The following is a 24,220-nucleotide window of genomic DNA, read 5'->3' on the forward strand; positions in this document are numbered from 1 at the left end:
TTAGATCCAATATATCTTATAGGGGAGGCTTCCTTTCCTAACTCATTTAAATAAATGATTACAGTACAAACAAAATCTAACAAAATAACTGCCTTTTGCACAAATTCTGCATATAGAGAGACATGATGTCTGGTGATTTGCTTTGTATAATAAGGATAGAAAAAGAACCCCCTTATTAACCAATTGGTTAAATTACAAATTTGCACATTTATTGGTGCTGTATTATTACGGTAACTGCAAATATTAATATGTCCCCACAACAAACAACCAATGGTTGGTTCTCTGTTACAAAAATTGAATCAACAATGAATTAGTGCAATAAATTAAACCTCCTTCCACCAATAGAGGTATCTAAAGTGCAAGTGATCAATTATCTAAGCAATTATTTGGAATTCAATCCTTAATTAAAATTAAGCATTTTATCCCAATGGATTATTCATTTATTAAAGCACAGGCACTTTAGATACCTCAACGAATCGAAGGAGATTATTTGCACTAATTCATTGTGGATCATTCATTCTCACTAGCACCAGCTACTATTTAATTAAGGATTGACGTCCAAATAATTGCTTAGATAATTGATCACTTGCACTTTAGATACCTCTATTGTTGGAAGGAGGTTTAATTGATTGCACTAATTCATTGTTGATCCATTTTTTGTAACATAGAGAACCATTGGTTGTTTGTTGTGGGGACATATCATTAAAATATACAGTTAATAATACAGCACCAATGAATGTGCACTTTAACCCTAACAAGGGATTTATAATTTAGCTAATCGGTTAATAAGGGGTTCTTTTTCTATCCTTAGTATACAAATTTTATTGGCACTGACGCTTGTCAGACCCTGGTTTTAATCCAGAGTTTTGAAAGTGCTTATTGCAAGCGGATCTAAATTGCACCAAGTTAATAGAGTGAGCTTCTTCTAGGCAAAAGGAGCCCCCCTATAAAATATATTGTGTCTAACTGTCAATGAATATCCAACACCCAACTGCTGCATGAAGAGAGAATGAAGAGAAAAAGATGTTGAGAGAGGAACAGTGAAGATCAACTTGATTTCAGAAACAATGCAGAATTTTTAATTGATTATATAAAGTTTCTCATTTCAGCATGACGAAGCTTATATTAAATTTTAATTATCGCAATAGTTCCCCTTTAAGGAAAGCTGCCTTAAGCTGCTGCTGCACAGTATAAACTGCACTGTTGGTTGGAGGTGTAAAAGATTTAGATGGGAGCTGCTATTTAGCATCATAGGGTTTTGGAGGGTTTAGGCCATCAGCCATTGCACAGAGATTAAACAAACAATGCAATGTTAAGTATTGAGTCAATTAGGCTTGTAGGCTTTCCAAGTTCAGAGCAGGCCGGAGCATGTGACAGTAACTATCCCCTACACAATAACATGGGATTTATAAATGGGAAATAAATCCCAGCTGCCAGCGTGCATCAATAGGACTCTGTCCCCAGCTTTGCCGCTCCAGCATTTTACTGTCACAAGGATTAATCTTTTTCCAGGGTCCTTTACAACCATAAAGACATTTACTTTCCTAATGCCCGCCAAGGTAGTGAGAAGGAACTACTTAAGAACCTGATACTCTTCCTACATGGAGGTTAATTAGCCTCCAGTGCCGTAAGCCTCAGATTTACATTTGAAGGACAAGTAAATGACTTGAATGGGACCAATTGCTAGTGATGTCCTATATCCATAAAAACGTTTCAGCCATCCGTTATCTGTTAACCAAGAATGCCCACCTTGTCTGTTGGGGTCGGTGGAGCCTAAGGCTAGGGCCAGACGATTGCGGACTTCGGCCTGTGTTTCTCTTCAGGCCGAGAATGAGAATCCGATCCCCGCTGCAACTCCACTCCTGCACTGCCTGCAACGGGATTTTGCTGCTAAAACGCGTCAATTTTCAGTGGAAGCCAAGAGCGCTGCAAAGTAGGAAGTAGTGTTCTGGCTATTATGTTAGACATCCAGTCACCAAACTGAATTCGCAAATAAGGGACGGGAAAGGAAAAAGTGGGGGGAAATTTGACTTCCTTGTTTTGTGACGAAAAGTCTTGATTTCCCTTCTCACCCCTAATTTACATATGCAAATTAGGATTCCAATTCAGTTCAGCCAAGCACAAGGATTTGGCCGAATCCTGGCCAAGTCCCAAACCACTGAATTCGGTGCATCCCTAATTTAAACAGATGGGTTGCTGAGAGTGGGATACTGAAGAATAACTTGATTATTTCATAAACGGTACAGAACTTATAATCATTAAATTTAGAAAGCGTCTTATTTCGGCGAGAGGACACTTTATTTTATCTTGAATTTTTTTTGCGATAGGTCCCCTTTAAGCAATGTTGCCGATTTCTGCTGATTAACAGACCTGGAGGAAAAGAGACTTTGTACTAGACTCTTTCAAGGGTCAGAACCTGAGCATTAATTGGTGGTTGCTTTCAGTGTTAATTACATTTACAAATAAACACTGACAACGTGGACCAAACGTATGTTGGGAAAGTGCTAAATAATTTTTTCTTTAATTATGCACATTTAAAAAAACGGATTTACAGTTACTGAGCATTCTGAGCAGTGTGGCAGTTGCAGTACAACATGACAAGGAAGCCAAGCAGTGGCGTCACATGGAAGTCATACTTCAAGGCTTTGGATCTGCCCCTGTGACCTTCAGTAGGGGCCACTATGAAGCTACTATTAGTTTGGACTACGGGAGATAGATGCTGCCATTGTTCAGCAAAGCAGAAAACATAGCAGCAAAAAGCAATTGCCCCGTGTATTGAAGCAACTGCCAAGTCAGGACCTTTCTGGCAAATAATCTGCATATTTCTGCAGAAACTACCTGCAGATCCATAAAGGGATTATATTGTGGTTTTTATTATCTTTTATTTATCTAGCACTGATTTCTTCTGGAGTTCTTTACGGAGATCCGTCCCTGTCCCGGTGGAGCTTACAATCTAAGGCCCCTGTCAGTTGTACACACATTGGAGTATATTTTATTAGGAGCCAATTAAAGGAAAACTAAAGCCTAACTAAAGAAGTAGTTAATAATGCTGTACACAGTGTTTCGGGCTTCTGTATCAGCCCAAGGCAACCACAGCCCTTTAGCAGTAAAGATCTGTGTCTCCAAAGATGCCCCAGTAGCTCCCCATCTTCTTTTCTGCGGATTCACTGCACATGCTCTGTGCTGCTGTCACTTACTGAGCTTAGGGACCCACTCACAATATACAGCACACATAGAATAGAAATGTCACAATATAAGGATGATTAGTAATTAATACAGATAATTACGACATGGCAGCACAGAAACCAGTGCAATTAGCATCAGAATTTAATAATCAGCCCTGTAGCATCAGCTTATATTACAGGGGAACCTCATTTTCTGCTGGATAATTAGTGACGAGCCCTAAGCTTAGCTTCTCAACAGCTGCTCAGAGCCCACTGAACATGTGAGTGTCACAGACACTTTCCAAGATGGTGACCCCCTGTGACAAGTTTGAAGTCCTGGATCATTGCTGCTATTGACAAGCTGAAACTTTAGCCTCGTGCAATAAGTTCAGTATATAAAATATGCCATTTTTAGCCATATTCATTGTTAAGAGTTTAGTTCTACTTTAAGGTGCCTTTAGGGTGGGTGTTGGAGGGTGGGAGCCAAGCAGACTTGGGGTGCTCCTACAAACTCCTTCCAGATTGTGCCCTGGCTTGAATCAAAGCTAGGACCCCAGCACTGCGAGGCATATTTGCTTACCAAGCCAGATCCACAAAAGAGGGAGACTTTTATGTTTCTGTAATACCCCCTGCACAACCCAGCGTTCATTCTGGGGAAAGTTACCGTTTGTTACCTTATGAACATGTCATGTAAAGGGCACCTGTCATATATAAATAGTTTTGTGCAAGCACTGGACCCCCCCCCCCGCACTCGGAGAGTGCAGTCATTTGCGGCATGTGCCCAAGCTAACATGTTAGGGGCTAATTTATTAATGGTGGAATAGAAAATTTGAATTGGAAATTTTACATTTTTGAAAATGTTTATGGTCAAAACTGTCAAATTTGAGTAGTGAGTTATTTAAATTCGATTTGAATTAGATTTTCAAAATTTATTGTACTCTGGTATTCGAATTCGACTATTCGCGACCTAAAACTTGCCGAATTGCTGTGTGAGTCAATGGGAGACGTCCAGGGATCAATTTGAAGCTATTTGCAACCTTCCTGTTTTTTTTTTTTGTTTTTTTTGAGAAAAAACTCAAATCAAATTTCAAGTTTTCAGGTCGATTCAATTCATCCGAGTTTTAAAAAAATCTTTTTAAAAATCGATTGGTCGAATTTTAAGTTGATGAGCTTATAATAACTCCCATGAATTCTAAATTCGACCTTTGATAAATGTGCCTCCCCATGTACATGTGTGTAACTAAGCATTACAATCATGTTTCCATTTTTTTTTTTTTTTTTAAACCAAGATGAATAGAAACTCCAGGTACTGTTTCCCTCATCCCCCTTTAGTAATCTTGTGCCGATTATCCTTGGGTGCCAGGCAGTTTTTCAGATCAGCAGTACAACATAATGTTATAGACGTATGTGTACTTAAAATTCTGTTTTTTTCTTAATTTTCAGTCACGTTGACCAAACGACGACATGGCAGGATCCAAGGAAGGCCATGCTCTCTCAGATAAACGTTACTGCTCCAACAAGCCCTCCCGTGCAGCAGAACATAATGACCCCAACAGGTAAAACAATAATTATAATGTCACAGTATATAAATAATAAAGTGCCGACAATACTGGGGCGTATAGAACACTTCTGTTTTAAAGAAAAACTATACCCCCCCCCCCAAAATGAATACTTGAGCAACATATATAAAATTAAGTAGCATATTAAAAAAAATCTTACCAAACTGGTCTATATCTTTAAGTGAATATTGCCTTTTTACATCTCTTGCCTTGAGCCACCAATTCATGATGGTCTGTGTGCTGCCTCGGAGATCACCTGACCAGAAATACTGCAGCTCTAACTGTAACAGGAAGAAGTGTGGAAGGGAAAGACAGGACTATGTCTGTTAATTGGCTCATGTGACCTAACATGTATGGTTTGTTTGTGTGCACCGTGAATCCTACGATCCCAGGGGGCGGGCCTTATTTTTTTAAAATGGCGGTTTTCTATTTATGATTACCTAATGGCACATACTACTAAAAAGTATATTATTATGAAAATTGTTTTATATATAAGCTGTTTTATGCAATATCTTTTTATAGAGACCTACATTGTTTGAGGGGTATAGTTTTCCTTTAAAGGAGAAGTAAACCCCTTATTAAAAAAAAAAAACCTACCCCTACTAGCTGCTACCCCAGACAAATGCCCCTAACTTTTTACTTACCCCTCGGTACTGATTCACGGCATTGGAGTTCACGGGAGCCATCTTCTTCTTCGGTCTTCATCGGGTCTTCTACTGGCGCTTTTCGGCACATGCACAGTTGACAAGAACCCGACTGCGCATGCGCCGATACGGAACTTACTTTCCGTTGAAGACCGACGAGAAGAAGATGGCTGCTGTGAACTCCGATGCCGTGAATCTGCACCGAAGGGTAAGTAAAAAGTTAGGGGCATTTGCCCGGGGTAGCAGCTAGGCGGGGGGGGAGGAGGGAAGGGGGTCTATGTAGGGTGGGGGGTAGGGTTTTTTTAAATAAGGGGTTTACTTCTCCTTTAATGCAGTTTTCAGATACATAAAGGCAGTGTATTTTGACTGTCCCCACATCTTTCACTACATCGCACAATTATTGGGCCATTTGTACTGCAGGCAAGTCTGTGGCATATGCAGCAGACTGACCTGTGTGTTGCCATCTTGAGTCTTTTATTATTATTATTGTTATTATTATTATGTTTTTTTTAGAGCGCCAACATATTGCGCAGAACTGCTTATCTGTTCCATCATGTCTGTGGATTGGATTAGCAGTATAACTGCAGGGATAAATGTCTATAATTAGTGATGAGCGAATCTGTCCCGTTTCGCCAAAAAATTTGTGAGACTGCAAAAATTGGATTGGAGTCAACGTGCGTTTTTATGTGTGACAATTTTTCTCGCTCCAAATGCATTAAAGTCAAAGGGTGTTTTTTCTTATGTTGACTTTTTTGTCCCAATGCGTAAAGTCAATGGGCGTTTTTTCTCATTGGCGTTTTTATGGGGTGAATTTTTCCACTGTGAATTTTCACCACCGTTTCGTGAAAAAATTCGCACATGGTGAAACTCTGAATTTTGCCACCAATCCGTGACTGAGGAATAAATTCGCTCATCACTAGCTATAATTTGTCTTTTTACATGAAGTTGTGATGAGTGCCCTATGCAGTGCAAGTGTATTGCTCACAAGAAGCAATTTTTGTGTTATTGTGCTCAGGGCTTCCTGACCTGTTTTGTAGCAGTGCATTCCTTATAGGGAGTACAGCATGTTCTGCGCATATCAATATGTCAATCTCTCTGATTTATTTCACAATGCAATGTTTGTAGATTTAGATAAGCACACACCCCAGAGCCTCTAGATTGTTTTACATTTTCCTTTCTCTAGTGCAATGCTTGTTGGACTTTGTTTTATATCAAACTTGGACATCCAACCTTTGCTTCTGGTTCTCTTTGGCTACTGCCCAATGGGGCTAATATGTGCTGAGAGGTAATATATATATATATATTCCGTGTGACCGCTCCCAGACTTACCCAGTGCCTCTTGGTGAAGACACAGTAGCAGAAGCCATTAGATCTTTGATTCTTCCGCAGGCTGAGAACCACGCTCAAGGTTTTAGGAAAGCTCTGGTTATGAGCCATTCAGCTATAGTTTTCTGGAATATCTTTTTTTGGAAACATTTTCACCCCAGATCTCACCCAAATTGACCTTCCAACCTCTTTAGAGGCACCCAGGTCCGACAGTTTGGGAAATATTTGGGCGGGGACGAGTCCAGCTATCTTACCTACAGCCATGGAAGGGTTTTAGTGGCATTTATTTGTCTGTGGAGACAAGCTCTGGTGTTGTTGGCCTTGTTCAGAGCTCCGGTTACACAAATGGTTACTCTGTGTGTGACCAGATTTAGGATGGCCTGAATCTGTAGATATCCAATCACTTGGCAAGTGGGTCAATAAGTAGAACGCTGTAGTTTTGCTCCACTGCACAGACGGTAAGTTAATGGTCCCATAGAGTGTATAGGCCTCTGTGTGCTCATTTCTCTCTAAGGGTTAGTCCACACGAGGAGATTCGGGGAGATTTTGTCGCCTGGCGACTAATCGCCTCTTCTTCTGGGCGACAATCACCCTAAACTGCCTTCCCGTGTCTTCCCATCCGCTATAATGAAAAGTTGCCTGCGCTAAAGCACATGCGGCTCTTCGTTTTCCGAAGTTGCCTCATGACGAAACTTTGGGGTGACTTCGGAAAACGAAGCGCTATTTGACCCACTATTGATTTTTACGGCTTGATAATGTACTAAGATAGCCTTGCTGTATGTGTAGACCAGTAATCCCAGTGGCTTGTGAGCAAGATGGCTCCCAGTGGTCTCAAAGCAGCTGTTTATATTTTAATTCCTGGCTCAGAGGCAAGTTTTGGTTGTATAAAAACCAGCTGTACTGCCAAACAGAGACTCCTGTAGGCTGCCAGTCCTCATAGGAGCTGTGAAATATCCGATCTCAGCCCTTATTTTGCACCACAGAGGAACGTTTTCCAAGTTTGTGTTGCTCCCCAGCTCTGAATGTTGTGGATGAGTAAAAAAAAAAAAAAAAAAAATTGGGGACCTCCCCCTCCAGTGTAGACAATAGATGATACTTTAATATCTCTTGAGTCATTGCAAATGTATTTTTTGTTTTCAATTAAACACTTATGAAGGGGAGGTTTCCTTGAATGCTGAACTGTTCTATGCTCTAAAGCAGTGATCCCCAACCAGTTGCTTGCGACCAACAGGTTTCTCACCAACCCCTTGGATGTTGCTTCCAGTAGCCTCAAAGCAGGTGCTTATTTTTGAATTAATGGTTTGGAGACCAGTTTCGGTTGCATAAAACTAGATGCACTGCCAAAGAGTCTCCTGTAGGCTGCCAGTCCAGATAGGAGCTACCAAATAGCCAATTACAACCCATATTTGGCACCCCATGGAGTTTTTTTCATGCTTGTGTTGCTCCCCAACTCTGAATGTGGCTCAAGGGTAAAAAAAAAAAAGTTGGGGATCACTGCTCTAATGTATAATTGTTCTACCTTTGAAGCCCCTTTTCTCGCCGTCCTGTTATTACGTTATGATGTCCGCAAATTGCTCTTTATCAGAAATATTTTTGAGTGTTTGGCCTATAGGGCTAAGCTGATGACTGACTGATATATGTGTGTGTAAGTGACAAGGAACACAAAGGATTCCCCTCATATCACAGATAAAGCAATGACTGATTGAAGCTCTGGGGAATGCCAGAAGTTCCTTTATCTGCTAAATGGAAACCAGGTTAGACATGACCTATCCAGAACAAAGTTATCTGATACTAACTGATTCTGCAGAAAAACTCAAAACACTTTAATCTGTGAATGTTAAGTGTCCGTTTCCCTTTTATATGGCAGTTGTATTTCCAGTTGAGAAAGTGGCAGTTCCTTCCTACTTACTCCAAGCAATGGCGGATTGGTGGAACTTGGTTTGACACTAGCAAAAGCGTAAAAATTATGTTTTAATGAGGTTATTCTCCTTAAAGATAACTTTTAGTATGATGTAAGAAGCAGTATTCCAAGACCATTTCAAGGTGATAAGATTATTGTTGTTTTGATACTTGGAGGCCCATTTATCAAAGGTCTAATTTTTAATTCGAACATACTCACAATTCGACTGGGAGGTTAAAAAATATTCGATCAATGCTTCCAACCCGAAAGTTAGAATCTTATTCGATTCGTAAGAATCAAAATTTTCTCTGAAAAAAAAATATAATTGAATGTCAGGAAGGCTATTGACATCTTCAAATTACTCAACAGACCTCTGCCATTGACTTGTATATCAACTCAGCATGTTTTAGGGGGTGAATATTCGAATTAGAACGGTTTCCATGGTCGATGGTTGATAAATCTCACATTCGAATTTACATTTGAATAAGGGGATTACAATTTGAATGTGTGAATTAGAAATTAAAATTCGAATTTACTATTCAACCCTTGATAAATCTGCCCCTTAAAACTTGGAAATTCTCCTGCTATCTGCTTGGTAGGACTAAGGGGTTGTTCACCTTTAAATTAACTTTTAGTATGATGTAGAGAGTGATATTTTGCTATTGGGTTTCATTTTTCATTATTTGTTTTTGAGTTATTTAGCTTTTTATTCTGCACTTCTCCAGTCTGCAATTTCAGCCTTCTGGTTGCTAGGGTCCAAAAGCAACCATGCATGATTTAAATAAGAGAATGGAATATGAATAGGGGAGCCTGTATAGAAAGAAGAGTAAACATTTGACGCCTTACATCGCCTTTGTTTGTAGATGAGGTCACTGACCCTAATCTGAAAGATGGAAAGAGTCAGAAGACTTAAAAAACACTGGATATACTGTAGTCCTTTATTGGAGAGTTTGGCCCACTTGTTTTGGCGTCATTGCTCATTGTGTACAACAGTTGGATCTACCAGGTTGTGGCCAGTTTCACACAGGTAGCAACCATGATGGCATTCCTGCTGCTTATACAGGTATAGGATCAGTTATCCTGAAACCCATTATCCAGAAAGCTCCGAATTAAGGAACGCTACGCTGCCTCCCATAGACTACATTTTATCCAAAACATTTATTATTACAGAGAAAAAGGAAATAGTTTTTAAAAAAAACAGTACCTTGTACAGGTAGGGGATCTGGTATCCGGAAACCCGTTATCTAGAAAGATCCGAATTACAGAAACAATGGGAAGGTAGCCAGATAACGGCTCCCTAACACAAGTTAACAGCTGCCTGGTAGATATAAGAAAAACACTCAATAGTAAAATCCAGGTCCCACTGCAACACATTCAGTTACATTGAGAAGGGAAAACAGCAGCCTGCCAGAAAGCAGTTCTGTCCTAAAGTGCTGGCTCTTTCTGAAAGCACATGACCAGGCAAAATGACCCAAGATTCACCTACACACCAATACTACAATTAAAAAATACATTTGCTGGTTCAGGAATAACATTTCATATTGTAGAGTGAATTAAGTGTAATGTAGAAATAAAAACAACATCAAAAAATCATGACAGAATCCCTTTAAATTTGCCTTCCAGCTGAGCTTTTAGGAGGGTCGGCCCCCAGTTTTTTTTACCTGGACATAGCAATGTGATTTCTTCAGTGGCTTGCAATCATATGATTAGATAAGAATGTTCAACTGCTGACCCGAAGCAGAATACTGGCATGTTTGATTAGCTCCGTTTGTGAATAATAGTCAAGTTGGGGTTCCACACCTATACATTTTTATTAGAATATATGCCTTGTTCTAAAGTTCTCTGGCATGAGCCCTTTGAGATCAACTGTCTTCAACAGCAGTGACTGAATACAGCACCACTGGTGGTAACATGTTGAGTAAGAAAGTATAGTTTTTGGGGTGGGGGTCGTCAACAGCAGTGACTGAATAGAGCACCACTGGTGTTAACATTTTGAGTAAGAGAAAATATTTGAGGTGGTGGTCCTTATGTTCTGGCTGCCACTGTTTCTCCTCTACAAATGTCTCATCTTGTGCATTAAACCCTTTTTGTCCATCATTCACTGGATGTCCATCATTCACTGGATGTCTATCTGTGACATCACACACAGTGTTGGGATGATCAAAAAGCAGAAGGTTCCGGTTAATGTTGATGCAGTGACCAGATGTGCCAAAAGAAGCCCATGACCCAGAATCCTCTCCTCTCATTTGCCCGTTTGATGAGTCCTTAGAAAACACTACGTGCCACCAACCCAAGAGGAACCAGACCTCCTCATGTAACAGCTTGAGGGACCTCCCAACTCTAGGCAGTGTTTACTCTACAAACCATAATCCCACTAACATTAACGTTTCTGCCACTGGCTTTATACCGAATCCGCTGTTGATTTTCGTTTACCGCAATGGAGCGGTGTCTAAATACAGATTAGCAAGTGAAAGTTCCTCTCTGAAATTTAGTCACTGGTATAAATTGCCATCTTCCCTGATTGAACATGGCATGCAACTGAAGATGTTATTTTATTTTGTTATAGGTCCACTGCCCGACGGGTGGGAACAGGCACTGACTCCAGAAGGGGAAACATACTTCATAAATCATAAGAACAAAACCACATCTTGGCTAGACCCACGGTTAGACCCACGTTTCGGTAAGGACCTATTCAGTTCTCCAGCTCATAGAGTAACCTCATTTTCATACTGGCTAACATAGTCTCCCTCAAAGTCTATATTGATGTCATCAACATAATGTGTGATGCCCACACGAAAGTAGGAAGGAGGCTGTACTGTGTCCGTAGATACAGTCTGTATGCATTTGACCCAAGGACCTATTTGATAAGCTATGATAGCTGGTTGGCCACTTTATGGCTGGAATATTGTCCTTGTAGGAATCAGAAGGAATTATACACTTTGCACACTTTGGGGGCAGGTTTTTCAAGGGTCGAATTGAAAATTCGAATTCAAATTTTTGTAATGGTCAAAACTGTGAAATTAGACTAGGGAGTTAACCAAATTCGATTAGAGTTTTTTAAAAAAAAAAAAAATTAGATTTTTGAGATTTATCATACTCTGACCCTTTAAGAATTCAAATTAATTCGCCACCTAAAACCTGCCGAATTGGCAGATAGGCAGGTTAAAAAAGTAAAAAGGTTGAACTTGATGGACGTGTGTCTTTTTTCAATGTTACCATGAATTACTGTTTAAGTCAGTGGGAGAGGTCAAGTTGGAGATGTTTGCAGCTTTCCCGACATTCAAGGTTTTTTTGGAGAAAAAAACTCGAATCAAGTTTGATTGAATTAGAATCGAATTCGATTCAAATTTTCGGGTTGTTTAAATTCGTCCGCGTTTAAAAAAAATTCAATGTTATTAATATATTTCGACTAGTCTGACTTTCGACTTTATGGGAGTTTAAAAAAACTTACATGAATTCAATATTCGACCCTCGATAGATGTGCCTCTTGATGTCACTTCATAGATTGCAAGCTCACTTTAGCATGGACCTTACCGCTTGTATTGGTCAGTATTTGTATGTAGTCGGTGCGATATATTCACTCTTCTGTCGTACTACTGCTGTGCAATATGTTGGCACAGAATGCAGCCGCTGGATAATTTGAGCTTTATTCTTAATAATGCCACAGTTGCCTGTGTTCTTTCCCATGGCCATAAAGAAGGCTGAGTGGACAGATTTTTTTTTTTTTTTTTTACCGAAACTTGCAGGTTTAAAGGAGATGGAAAGCTAACAAAGCAGTTTATTGCCAATAGTTTAGCCACAATAGTGCAAGCTATCTAACACTATATTTATTGTGTAGAATGCTTTAACATACCTGGATAAACTACTCTAGAAGCTCTCTCTGTTTGTTTAGTATAGCAGCTGCCATATTAGCTTGGTGTGACTTCACTTCCTGCCTTAGTCTCTCCCTGCTCATTCATAGCTCTGGGCTCAGATTACAACAGGGGGAGGGGGAAGGGAGAGAGAAGCAAACTGAGCATGCTCAAGCCCTAGCCCTGGAGGTTTAAGCTAAAGGCAAAGTCTGATACAGAAGCCCATGTGTACACGATAGAAGGAAAGAAATGAGGTGTTTCTTTTGACAGAGGACTCAGAGCAGCATTCGTTTTGACGGTTTACTGGTGTATTTATATAGACCTTTCTGATAAAGCTTACTTAATTTTAGCCTTTCCTTCTCCTTTAATTGGCTGATTGAGAGCCTATGGATTCTGCTTACAACGTTCCCAGGGCAAGCAAATCTGTTTTGTCCAAGGGTACATTATGCAATGTTTACAGCATAGCCTGTCTCACTGTTTAGTGGGAGTCAGGGCCGTATTTATATTAAGGCATCCTAGGGCCTGTGCCTAGGGCGGCAGGTTTTGGGGGGGCGGCCCTCGGGTACCTATAAATAATTTTTTTGAAATTAAAAAAAAAAAATCACCCAGCCTCTTCCACGGATTTCCATTGTGCGATGCGCTGATGTCACGCATGGCGTAGGGCAGCTTCGAACCTAAATACAGTCCTGTTTGGAGTCGGTGCCATTCTGAAGCTGTTATCATAAGAAAAGTTAATTGAAAAGTGAACAACCCCGTAAAGTTTAACCGATCATTGCACATGTCTGTGTATAACCAGCCCTTTCCAATTACTAGGGAGGTTCAAGTCCTCTAGACTAGGCCTAAGCTATTGAGTTCCATCTCTTACTATAAGTCATAGAAAAAAAATGTTTATTGTACAATCAGCCTTTTGGTTTGAACTTGGCCCTACATCAGCACAAACAGAAACTGTACAAAGAAACACCCTGAATCATCCAGCCCAAATAAAAGGGCAACAAAACCAGTAGCCATAGCAACTACCACACCACATAATATTTAGGTGCACGACGTACGGAATAATAAAAGTAAAAACAATTGAGGAGGAATGTAATCGAAATCAAATAATGTCGACAGACCGGCAACGCGGAAACCCAGAGATATGTCAAGAGATGTTTATCCAAAAGCTTATTATGTTCTGGGTCATTTGCAGATTAAACACAAGGTGGGGTACACTTACTTTGGTTTTGTGATGTGCCCACTCCGCTCAGGGTTGTGTTAAGGTGGCAAGAGACGTTACAATTATAATCTTTTGCAGGAAAGTTTGTTTGTTTTCAATACTAAAGTTGGCCATAGACGTAACAATTATGATCTTTCATGGAAAAGATGTTTCCAAGAAAGATCATTGGTTTCAATACACACGTGTATCTAAATTGTCAGATATACAGGTAGAAACAATAGAATTCTACTTGTATTTGACAATTAAGCACTAACAATGGCCGATGTTCGGGTGCCTTCAAGGGCACCTGATCAAAAATTTCCGTCCAGCCAGATCGACGAGCCGATATCAAAGTCTTCTGCCGATATCAGTCGGCTCTTACACTCCACCGTACACTCACCGAATATCGTACGAAAATCAGTTTCATGCCATTTTATCTGTGCGTCTATGGCCACCTTAAAGGAACAGTAACACCAAAAAATTTAATGAAAATATCATGTACTGTTGCCCTGAACTGGGAAATCTGATCTGTTTGCTTCAGAAACACTACTAAAGTTCAAATAAACAAGCTGCTGTGGAGCAATGGCGGAAATTGAAAAACGGCTATATGGCACAGGTTAACTAATGGATAACAGATAACACCATTAAGCTCCCCATAGACGCGACGATTCTTCTTGCCGAACGACCGATTTTAGGGAAGTCCGACCAATCCTTCTAAATTATCGTGCGGTTAGTGGGATTCGAACGATCGTACATCTTACGATTTTTCGGCCGACATCTGTCAGGAAATTGATCGGCCAGGTCAAAAAATCGTTGTCGGTCCCAGTGCAATCTCTCTATGTTTGCAGGGCCAAGCAATCAGCTCCCCTTTGTTTTCCTGGCAAATTGGTCTTTTTAGTTAATGGTCAGATTTTACGATCGTTCTGAGAAAATCATGGTCTCACGATGAGGATCTGATCTTTTAAAAATCTCAACATCTATGGCCAGCTTTACAGTTATAGCTGCAGTATTTCTGGTCAGGTGATCTCTGAGGCAGCACACAGACCATCACAAAATGGTGGATCAAGGCAAGAGATGTACAAGGGCAATATTTACTTAAATATATATTCCAGTTTGGTAAGATTCTTTAATATGACACTTAATTTGATATAAACTATCTGTTGCTTAAATATTCATTATGGGGATAAAGTTTCCTTTAACTTTTAGCATGTTATAGAATGGCCAATTCTGAGCAACTTTTTAATTTTTCAAAAATAATTGTTTTGTAATTATTTGCCACTTTACCCGGACTCTCTCCGGGTTTCAAACTGGGACCACTTACCCCAGCAGCCAAAAAAAAATTATTCTTTTTTCTATTATTTTTCTATTCAGGCCTCTCCTATTCATACGCCAGTCTCTTATTCAAGCTTTTCCCTGATTGCTATGGTAACTTGAGCCCTAGCAACCAGGTAACTGCAGAAATTCCAAAGAGTTGCTGAGCAAAAGTGAAACCCCACAAATAATAAATAATCATCTGCATGAAAGGACTATTGTTTATTGGGTCCTTGAATGTCACCGTTTCAGTATATTAAACTATGATTGCTATTTGCTGTGTTTGCAAAGCAAGTGAAACTCTGCCTAAATTCCTCTTTCTCCATTACCAATATTTTGTCAGTTCATTAAAGTGTATAGTGGGAACCATCTACTGAACATAAGAGCTCTGTGGTCTTACAGTGATCGAATCTCTGACCGATAAACATATAAAATGTATCCTTTTCCTTAAGGGCAGAGACGCACGTGAGGATTCGGGGAGATTTAGTCGCCCAACGACAAATCGCATCTTCTTCGGGTGACTAATCTCCCCGAACTGCATTCACGCCGGCTAGAACATAAATCGCCATCAGGATTGGACACGGATCGCTTTGTTTTCAGAAGTGGCCCGAAGTTTCCTCGCCGGTGATTTTTTTTCAAGCCGGCGTGAAGGCAGTTCGGAGAGATTAGTCGCCCGAAGAAGATGTGATTTGTACAGGTATGGGATAACGGATCCCATACCTGTACTGTTTTATTACAGGAAAATGAAATCATTTTTAAAAATTTGAATTATTTGCTTATAATTTGGTGTCTGGGGATGGCCTATATTTCGGAACATTCTGCATAACTGGGTTCCATATAAGGGATCCCATACCTGTATACCAATATATTCTTGTATTTGTAACCAAGTTATGAGCAGGGGGCAGTTGGGGAACTCTACCAAGGACGAGCTTGAACTGAAAAGGCCTGACAGCCATAAACGATGCTTCAGAATGATCGGTCACTTTAAAGGAGAAGGAAAGCTCCAATACAGTTTATTGCCAATAGATTAGCCACAAGTGCAAGCTAGAATGCTATATTTATTCTGCAGAATGCTTTACCGTACCTGAGTAAACAGCTCTAGACACTGTTTGTTTAGGATAGAAGCTGCCATATAACCTTGGTGTGGCATCACTTCCTGCCTGAGTCTCTCCCTGCTCACTTACAGCTCTGAGCTCAGATTACAGCAGGGATGGGAGGAGGGAGGGGGAGAGGAGCAAACTGAGCATGCTCAAGCCCTGCCCTCGAGGTTTCAGCTGAAAACAGGAAGTCTGATACAGAAGCCCATGAGTACACACTTGAAGGAAAGAAATGTGGTGTTTCTTTTGACAGAGGACTCAGAGCAGCATTACTGGTGTATTTATATAGACCTTTCTGATAAAGCTTACTTAATTTTAGCCTTTCCTTCTCCTTTAAAGGGGTGGTTCAGCTTTAAGGTAACTTTTATTATGTTATAGAACGTCCAATTCTAAGCAACTTTTCAATTGGTCTTGATTATTTATTTTTTTATAGTTATATGCGTTTTTTTCTGACTCTTTGCAGCTTTCAAAGGGGCGTCGCTGACTCCCTTCTAAAAAAAACAAATGCTCTGTAGGCTACAAATGTATAGTTATTGCTACTTTTATTACTGATCCTTTTGTTCAGACTCCTATTCATATTCCAGTCTCTTCTTCAAATCAATGCATGGTTACTAGGGTAATTTGAACCCTAGCAACCAGGTGTCTGAAATTGCAACTGGAGAGCTGCTGAATAAAAAGCTAAATACGGTTAACTAAAAAAAAACACAAATAATAAAAAATGAAAACCAATTGTCTCAGAATATCACTCTCTACATCGTACTAAAAGTTATCTCATAGGTGAACAACCCCTTTAAGGAAGAACAAATCAAATGCAAGGGATATTTATGTGTTGGGTGTTTTTCCCCTTTAAATGTTAATCCTTCGCAAAAGTCCCAGTGAGTGGTGATATAAATAGACAATAGAGAAACGCAGGCTGCAGCTTTTATTTTAAAACTGACATTACAGCGTGGCCCTGTTTGTGTGAGCGGTAACATAGAAAAAGAAGAAAGAATCCAAATTACCTCAAATAAGAGGCTCTGCTTTATGTGATCAGCCGTTCCCCCCCCCCGAGCGTCTCATTTGGTCTTGCCCTTAATTGCTGTTTATTGAAGGTTAATTATCATTGTGGGGCAGAAATGTACTTAAATATAAAAGGGCAGATTGTTTACTGTAAGATTTAATTGGAAGCTTGTCTCTATTTTGGAAACCTAAGAAAACTTAATCTCGCCCTACCCCCATTTTCTGATCCCCCTCGATGGGACAAAGCATTTGTTGTTTGTCTGCTTGTGAGGTCTTAGCTGCCCGGCCTCAAACTTAACTCTATTCATTACACATTTACGGGAAAATCCGACAAAATGTAGTTCAGACACTTTAACGGGGTTGTTCACCTTTGAGTTAACTTTTAGTATGATGTAGAGAGAGACAATTTGCAATTCGTTTTTATTTTTTTTCCCAGTTATTTAGCTTTTTATCCAGCTGCTCTCCACTTTGCAGTTTCACCCACCTGTTTGCTAGGGTCCGAATTCCCCTAGCAACCATGCATTGATTTGAATAAGAGACTGGAATATGAATGAGAGGCCTGAATAGAATGAGGAGTAATAAAAAGTAGCTATAACAATACATTTGTAGTCTTACAGAGAAATCAGACGGGGTCAGTGACCCCTATTTGAAAGCTGGAAAGAGCCAAAAGAAAAAGGCAAATAATTCAGAAAAGCTAAAATGAAGCCCAATTGAAAAGTTGCTTAGAATTCGCCATTCTATAAAAAGCTAAAAGTTAGGTGGCCATAGACGTAGAGATCTGCCTGTTTGGTGATTGGATCTCTCCCTGATATGCCCACATTGAAGTGGGCGATATCGGGCTAGGGCCCAATGATACGGGCGGTCGGATTGCGGGACCACATAGACACACAGATGCGGCTGCGATCCCACAGGATTTTTTAACCTAACCGATCAAAATCTGCCCGACTTTCGGCCAGATACCGATTGGGGAAGCCCGTCCCCATACACGGGCCAATAAGCTGCCCACTCGGTCTGTCTGCAGATTTTATCGGCCCGTGTATGGGGGGCCTTTAACTTGAAGGTGAACTGTTCTTTTAAATGAGGGGCCTCTCTGCAAATTTTTTTTAAGAATCGAGGATAATCCATTTAGATCAGTGCACATTTCTGTGCACATAGCTAAATACTTGTAGAGAAAAGGCTACTGGGTTAAATTTAGTTTTACACCTGGCCATGACGATCATAGAGTGACGATGAGATTTACAAAGCTGCCCAGCTGAGAGCTATTGGTCTGACTTGCCCATTGGTGGGCCCCATACATAGGCCAATATGGTGCTTATTCCATCTCCAGGGACTGCCGACATTCAGCTTTACTCAACCAAAGTAAATTCCTTCCTTTAAAATGGAATTATCCAGACTAGTGCATGGCCTTATTGCCCGATCAGTCCATGACATATCCGTAGTCCATGCGTGGGAACATAGGCTTAAAGCAGTGACTTCAATACAAGCTCTTTAGGCAAGTCAGCATTTGGGCTTGTTTTTTTTTGGTGTTGGTGCTGTTGGAGAATTGTATAAAATACTTTAAATTGCTAGATCAACATTTACTGGCCAAATGAGAGATAGAGAAGCTTCATCTTCCAGTATTGCGTGGCATAGACTGTGCTCCCATGTACTGATGTCAACAATATGGTGGCCATACAGGTCAATCTCGCATACATGGATATCCATGCTTTAAAGGTGGCCATACACGGGCCGATAAAAGCTGCCGACAGACCAAGTCAGCAGCCTATTGGCTTGTGTATGGGGCCCCCCAACAGGCTTCCCCGATTGAGATCTGGCCGAAAGTTGCCCAGATCTCGATCTCTGACACTCACATGCTCAGTGGGCTCTGAGCAGCTGTTGAGAAGCTAAGCTTAGGGCTCGTCACTAATTATCCAGCAGAAAATGAGGTTCCCCTGTAATATAAGCTGATGCTACAGGGCTGATTATTAAATTCTGATGCTAATTGCACTGATTTCTGTGCTGCCATGTAGTAATTATCTGTATTAATTACTAATCAGCCTTATATTGTGACATTTCTATTCTATGTGTACTGTATATTGTGAGTGGGTCCCTAAGCTCAGTAAGTGACAGCAGCACAGAGCATGTGCAGTGAATCAGCAGAAAAGAAGATGGGGAGCTACTGGGGCATCTTTGGAGACACAAATCTTTACTGCTAAAGAGCCGTAGTTGCCTTGGGCTGGTACAGAAGCACAAACATAATGTACAACATTTCTAGCTACTTCTTTAGTTACGCTTTAGTTCTCCTTTAAGCCACATATGGCTGCCTCCTTTCTATGGGACCAATATCTGTCTGCTCAGTCCATGGGTGAGACCGATAATTGGTAGAGAGGTTGAGAGAAGCATTACATCTACAAGGGCTGCTTGGTATTGTATCAGGGCTTTTGTTGCCCTTTAATCATCTGCAACAGCTTCACAATATCTTATTTGTAAAAAAAACAAAAGCAAACCCTGAGCTGATACTCTGCCCTCAGTTGTTCCTTAGATCAGCCATTGTGTTCCTAACAACTGAGTAGCAAAGTTCAATTCCTGCCCCCATTTACCAATAAGATTGTGACATTGTACAAAAAAAAATTGCCTTGTGAACTCGTCCACGGATGGGGGAAGATATGTTACTCATAAATATCTTCCGTAAATGGTTACCTACGCTCACATTAAAATACTCATTAACTTTTTCATCCTGCTATTGATTCAAAACCCAGGAGTTTAGGGTGGACTGTTTCTTGGCTTGTTACCCTCCGGGGGTAAAAAAAGTGCGTTTTTTATTTATCTCGCCTTTGTCAGTAAAGCTGGTCATAGACACGTAGAGTTTATTCATTGTACAACGAAAGATCATCTGTTTCACTGTAACGATCTACAACTAATCATTCAGATTAAATAGTAGGAAAAATAACAATTCAGATCTTCTGGCCAGACGGCAGTCGTACAAAAGTCATGTCTGACAAATAGTCGTAACAGTTGCTCACTGATATCGCAATACACGCAGATAATATTATCATTATGTGACAGAAACCTGTCTGAGCAACTAAATGACCAATCTTCAAGGTACATGAAATGTTTGGATGATTATTCTTATTCCGCTCACAGTCCGAAAATAGTATGAATCTTTGTTTCGTATGACTATATCTTTGCGTCTAAGGCCAGTCGTATGGCGGTGTTTGCAAATGGGCAAGTTGTTTCAGTGCTGCAACTTTACTCGGGTGAATTTGCCTGCGCCCAATTCTTTACAATGAGACGTTTTGTACCCACCTTTTTTCCTAGAGAGGTAACGAGGCCACTTTTTTGATGTCAATAATTCACAGTCAATATTCTGGAATCTGACTGCCCTTGCCTAAAGAAATCCTTGATTCCTCCACTTTCAGTGGTTGTCCTTTTGTCACATTTCGAGGGGTAGTAGTGATGTGTAGGTAGAGAATATCGCTGCCCAGGCCCGCTCCTTCCCTCTTTTTATAGACCCGCGCCCACCCCGCCGTGATTTCACAAGGCGGAAGTCTATAAATTCTGGCACCAGAAGCCAGCAGTACTAGGTCATGGGCAGGGGGAGCAGGATAAGAGCTCGACCCGCACCTGCCCGCGACCCGCAGATTTTGTGCACGAGTCGGCCCAAACCTGCCCGACCCACTGGTTTCGGGTCGGGCCGCACATCACTAGGGGCAGTATACCTCATTGTTCAACATGAGTGCATTGAATAGGGCTTATGCTTTTATATTGACCTTGTATGGAATTGTACTTCTAAATCAGTGATCCCCAACCAGTGGCTCGCAAGCAACATGTTGCTCACCAACCTCTTGGATGTTGCTCCCAGTGGCCTCAAAGTAGGTGCTCATTTTTGAATTCCAGATTTGGAGGCACATTTTGGTTACATAAAACCAGGTGTACTGCCAAACAGAGCCTTCTGTAAGCTGACAGTCCACATAGGGCTACCGAATAACCAATCACAGCCCTTATTTGGCACCCCTAGGAACTTTTTTTCATGCTTGTGTTGCTCCCCAACTCTTGTTACATTTCAATGTGGCTCACGGGTATAAATGGTTGGGGACACTTGATCTAAATCATATTCATACACCAGCCCATCTGCTGATCAGACCAAACGAGTGGAATCCATACAAAGGTCCATTTGTGTTCATTAATGCTGATAGCTGAAGTTTTGGAAGAGCACAGAGAAGAGGTGTGGCTTCTCTTTGCTGGCCGTACACTTGAAGATCTCCTGTTTGGAGAGGTCAACAAACGAGCGCATAGATCTTATGCCCCCACCATATGTCAATCTGAAGTGTATGGGCACCTTTACACTGGCTGACATGGGTGCACACTGATCAAAGCTTCTAAAATGAAGTTTCAACATTTTAAACCTGCCCAACTAACCAAAATTCTAAACAACCCTAAACTGAGGATCTAAAGCTGGCCATAGATGTACAGATTTTCAACAGATCCAATCCACATCGTGAGACCAAGATCTTCTGAGAACCATCGTACGAACGTTCGAACTGTCCATCAACTAAAACGACCAATTTACCAGGAAAACAAAGGGGAGCTGCCTGCTTGGCCCTGCAAACATCCATAGATTGTACTGGGACCGACAAAGATTTTTTAACCTGGCCGATCAATTTCCTGGCAGATGTCGGACGAAAAATCGTAAGATGTTCGATCGTTTGAATCCCACTAACCGCACGATAATTTGATGAATCGGTCGGGCTGCGCTGAAATCGGTCGTTTCGCAAAGAAGAATCGTCGCGTCTATGGGGGCCATAAGACTTGTCTCCAATCATGATATGCTGACTTGATAACTATTAGAGGGCAAGAATAGATTAATTCCCGGGGGGGGGGAGGTTGCTGTGTTTTTTGCCCCAGTATGGTGATCCTTTTTCAGGGGAAAAATTTTAAAGGGATACTGTCATGGGAAAACCTATTTTTTTGCAAAACGCATCAGTTAATAGTGCTGCTCCAGCAGAATTCTGCCCTGCCCTCTCAAAAGAACAAACAGATTTTTTTATATTTAATTTTGAAATCTGACATGGGGCTAGACATATTGTCAGTTTCCCAGCTGCCCCCAGTCATGTGACTTGTGCTCTGAAAAACTTCAGTCACTCTTTACTGCTGTACTGCAAGTTGGAGTGAAATCACCCCCTTCTTCCCCCTCCCCCCAGCTGCCTAACAACAGAACAATGGGAAGGTAATGAGATAGCAGCTCCCTAACACAAGATAACCGCTCCCTGGTAGATCTAAGGGTTTTAGCACACTGGCAGATTCGGGGAGATTTAGTCGCCTGGCGACTAATCGCCTCTTCGGGGTGACAATCTCCCCGAACTGCCTTCCGCCTGCTAAAATGAAAAAACGCCTGCGGCAATGCACTCGCGGTGCTTCAATTTCCGGAAAATTTGGGGAGATTTTCGCTCTGAAGAAGAGGTGATTAGTCACCAGGCAACTAAATCTGCTTGTGCGCTAAAGCCCTAAGAACATTACTCAATGGTAAAAATCCAGGTCCCACTGTGACACATTCAGTTACATTGAGTAGGAGAAACAACAGCCTGTCAGAAAGCATTTCTCTCCTAAAGTGCTAGCTCTTTCTGAAAGCACATAACCAGGCAAAATGACCTGAGATGCACCTACACACCAATATTACAACTAAAAAATAAACTTGTTGGTTCAGGAATAGAATTTTATTTTTAGAGTGAATTATTTGCAGTGTAAACAGTGTAATTTAGAAATAAAAACTACATCATAAAAAATCATGACCGAATTCCTTTAATGTTCTGTGTGTTTGCAGCAACAACATTTTTAACGGAGAACAAGGGTAAATTGATCAATTTGTTTACTTTCCAGCTATGAATCAACAGAGGTTAAGCCAGAGCGCCCCTGTCAAATCCCCACCTGCCTTACAGCCCCAGAGCCCTCCGAGTGGGGTGCTGGGCAGTGGAGGTAACCAACAAATGCGCCTCCAGCAGCTTCAGATGGAGAAAGAACGGCTCCGGCTAAAGCATCAAGAACTGCTTCGGCAGGTGAGGCCACAGGTTAGAAGCCGCCTTTTGTTCCTTCTCTATGTGTTTGTCTTGTCCTGGTGGTAGCAAAAGGGAAGGTGTCTGAGACAGTCGCTGGAGAATACTCAACTTGAGGTCCTCAAAGATCATTGATAGTTTATAGGCATGAAATGCATGAACGATGACTATGCTCCAAGGTTTGACCTCACCCACCAGCCTATGAGTAAGTGACCCAGTAGGCACAAAACGCGTTAGGCTGTCATCTGTATGTCCTAATAAATTATTTGAATTTTTATTTTCATTTTGGTCTTTACTTTTGGGGAAAACTCACAACTTTTTGCTCACCCACCAGCCTGCACCATTAACCCAACAACACCCTCCCCTGGTGAGGCAGTCACCATTACTTGCTGAGTAATTAAGCCCTGGCCCTACTTTGTGGTTTTTGAGGCCCATCTTTGGTTTATGGGCCATTGCTATGAATTGGATCACACACACAAGATACATTACGCCAACAACTGATTTGCTGTATAACTTGTGGCGTCAACGTGGCACCCTGATTTCCTGCCAGTCCCTACTTCCATTGTAAATAATATCATTTGGGTTCAGATTAATCGTTCCCTTTTGAAGCCAAACAATATATTGCCGTGCAGCACATCGCTGAATACCTGAAATAAACCTCTGGTTTTTCTTGTTTTTGGGTTGAAAAACCTGTCTTTAAGCAGAAACCTTCATAGCTCGTCTCAAACAATATTGTGTTCTGTTTTTCCCGTGACTTAGTTGTTTCTACAGCAAATCGCTGACATGCGTTGGCTACACGTTTACCTTGAGGGATTTGAACCCTTTGTGTGCCTGAGCCTTTGATCATTGCTGCCTACACATAGGAATAAAAGCTGTTTATACACAGGGTTTATATAACATAAAAAAGTCAAGGTGGTCTAAGTTTACAGTCTCTCTATTCAACGGAAACGATAGAGAGGAAAGTTCTTACTTTGCATATTTACGTGAGTGTAGGTAGAGTGAGCAGCCATATTGCTTTTATGCGTACATGTAAAATCACCGGCTGCCTTACATCCAACTAGATCAGTGATCCCCAACCAGTAGCTCGTGAGTAACATGTTGCTCTCCATTCCCTTGGATGTTGCTCTCAGTGGCCTCAAAGCAGGAGC

The 24,220-nt window shown here is 41.0% G+C and overlaps 1 protein-coding gene across 5 annotated transcripts in view; it reads left to right on the forward strand.

Moving 5' to 3' along the window:
- Window positions 1–24,220, forward strand: part of yap1.S (Yes associated protein 1 S homeolog) — a 54,244-nt gene that overhangs the window by 25,818 nt on the left and 4,206 nt on the right. For 2 of the 5 annotated variants that reach the window (XM_018247977.2, NM_001174024.1), the window contains 2 exon segments: window positions 4,608–4,720; window positions 22,900–23,087. In XM_018247977.2, coding sequence (XP_018103466.1) covers window positions 4,608–4,720; window positions 22,900–23,087 — 301 coding nt within the window. 5 annotated transcript variants of the gene reach the window in all.

The sequence above is a fragment of the Xenopus laevis genome, chromosome 2S (assembly GCF_017654675.1).
Source record: "Xenopus laevis strain J_2021 chromosome 2S, Xenopus_laevis_v10.1, whole genome shotgun sequence".
NCBI lineage: Eukaryota > Metazoa > Chordata > Amphibia > Anura > Pipidae > Xenopus > Xenopus laevis.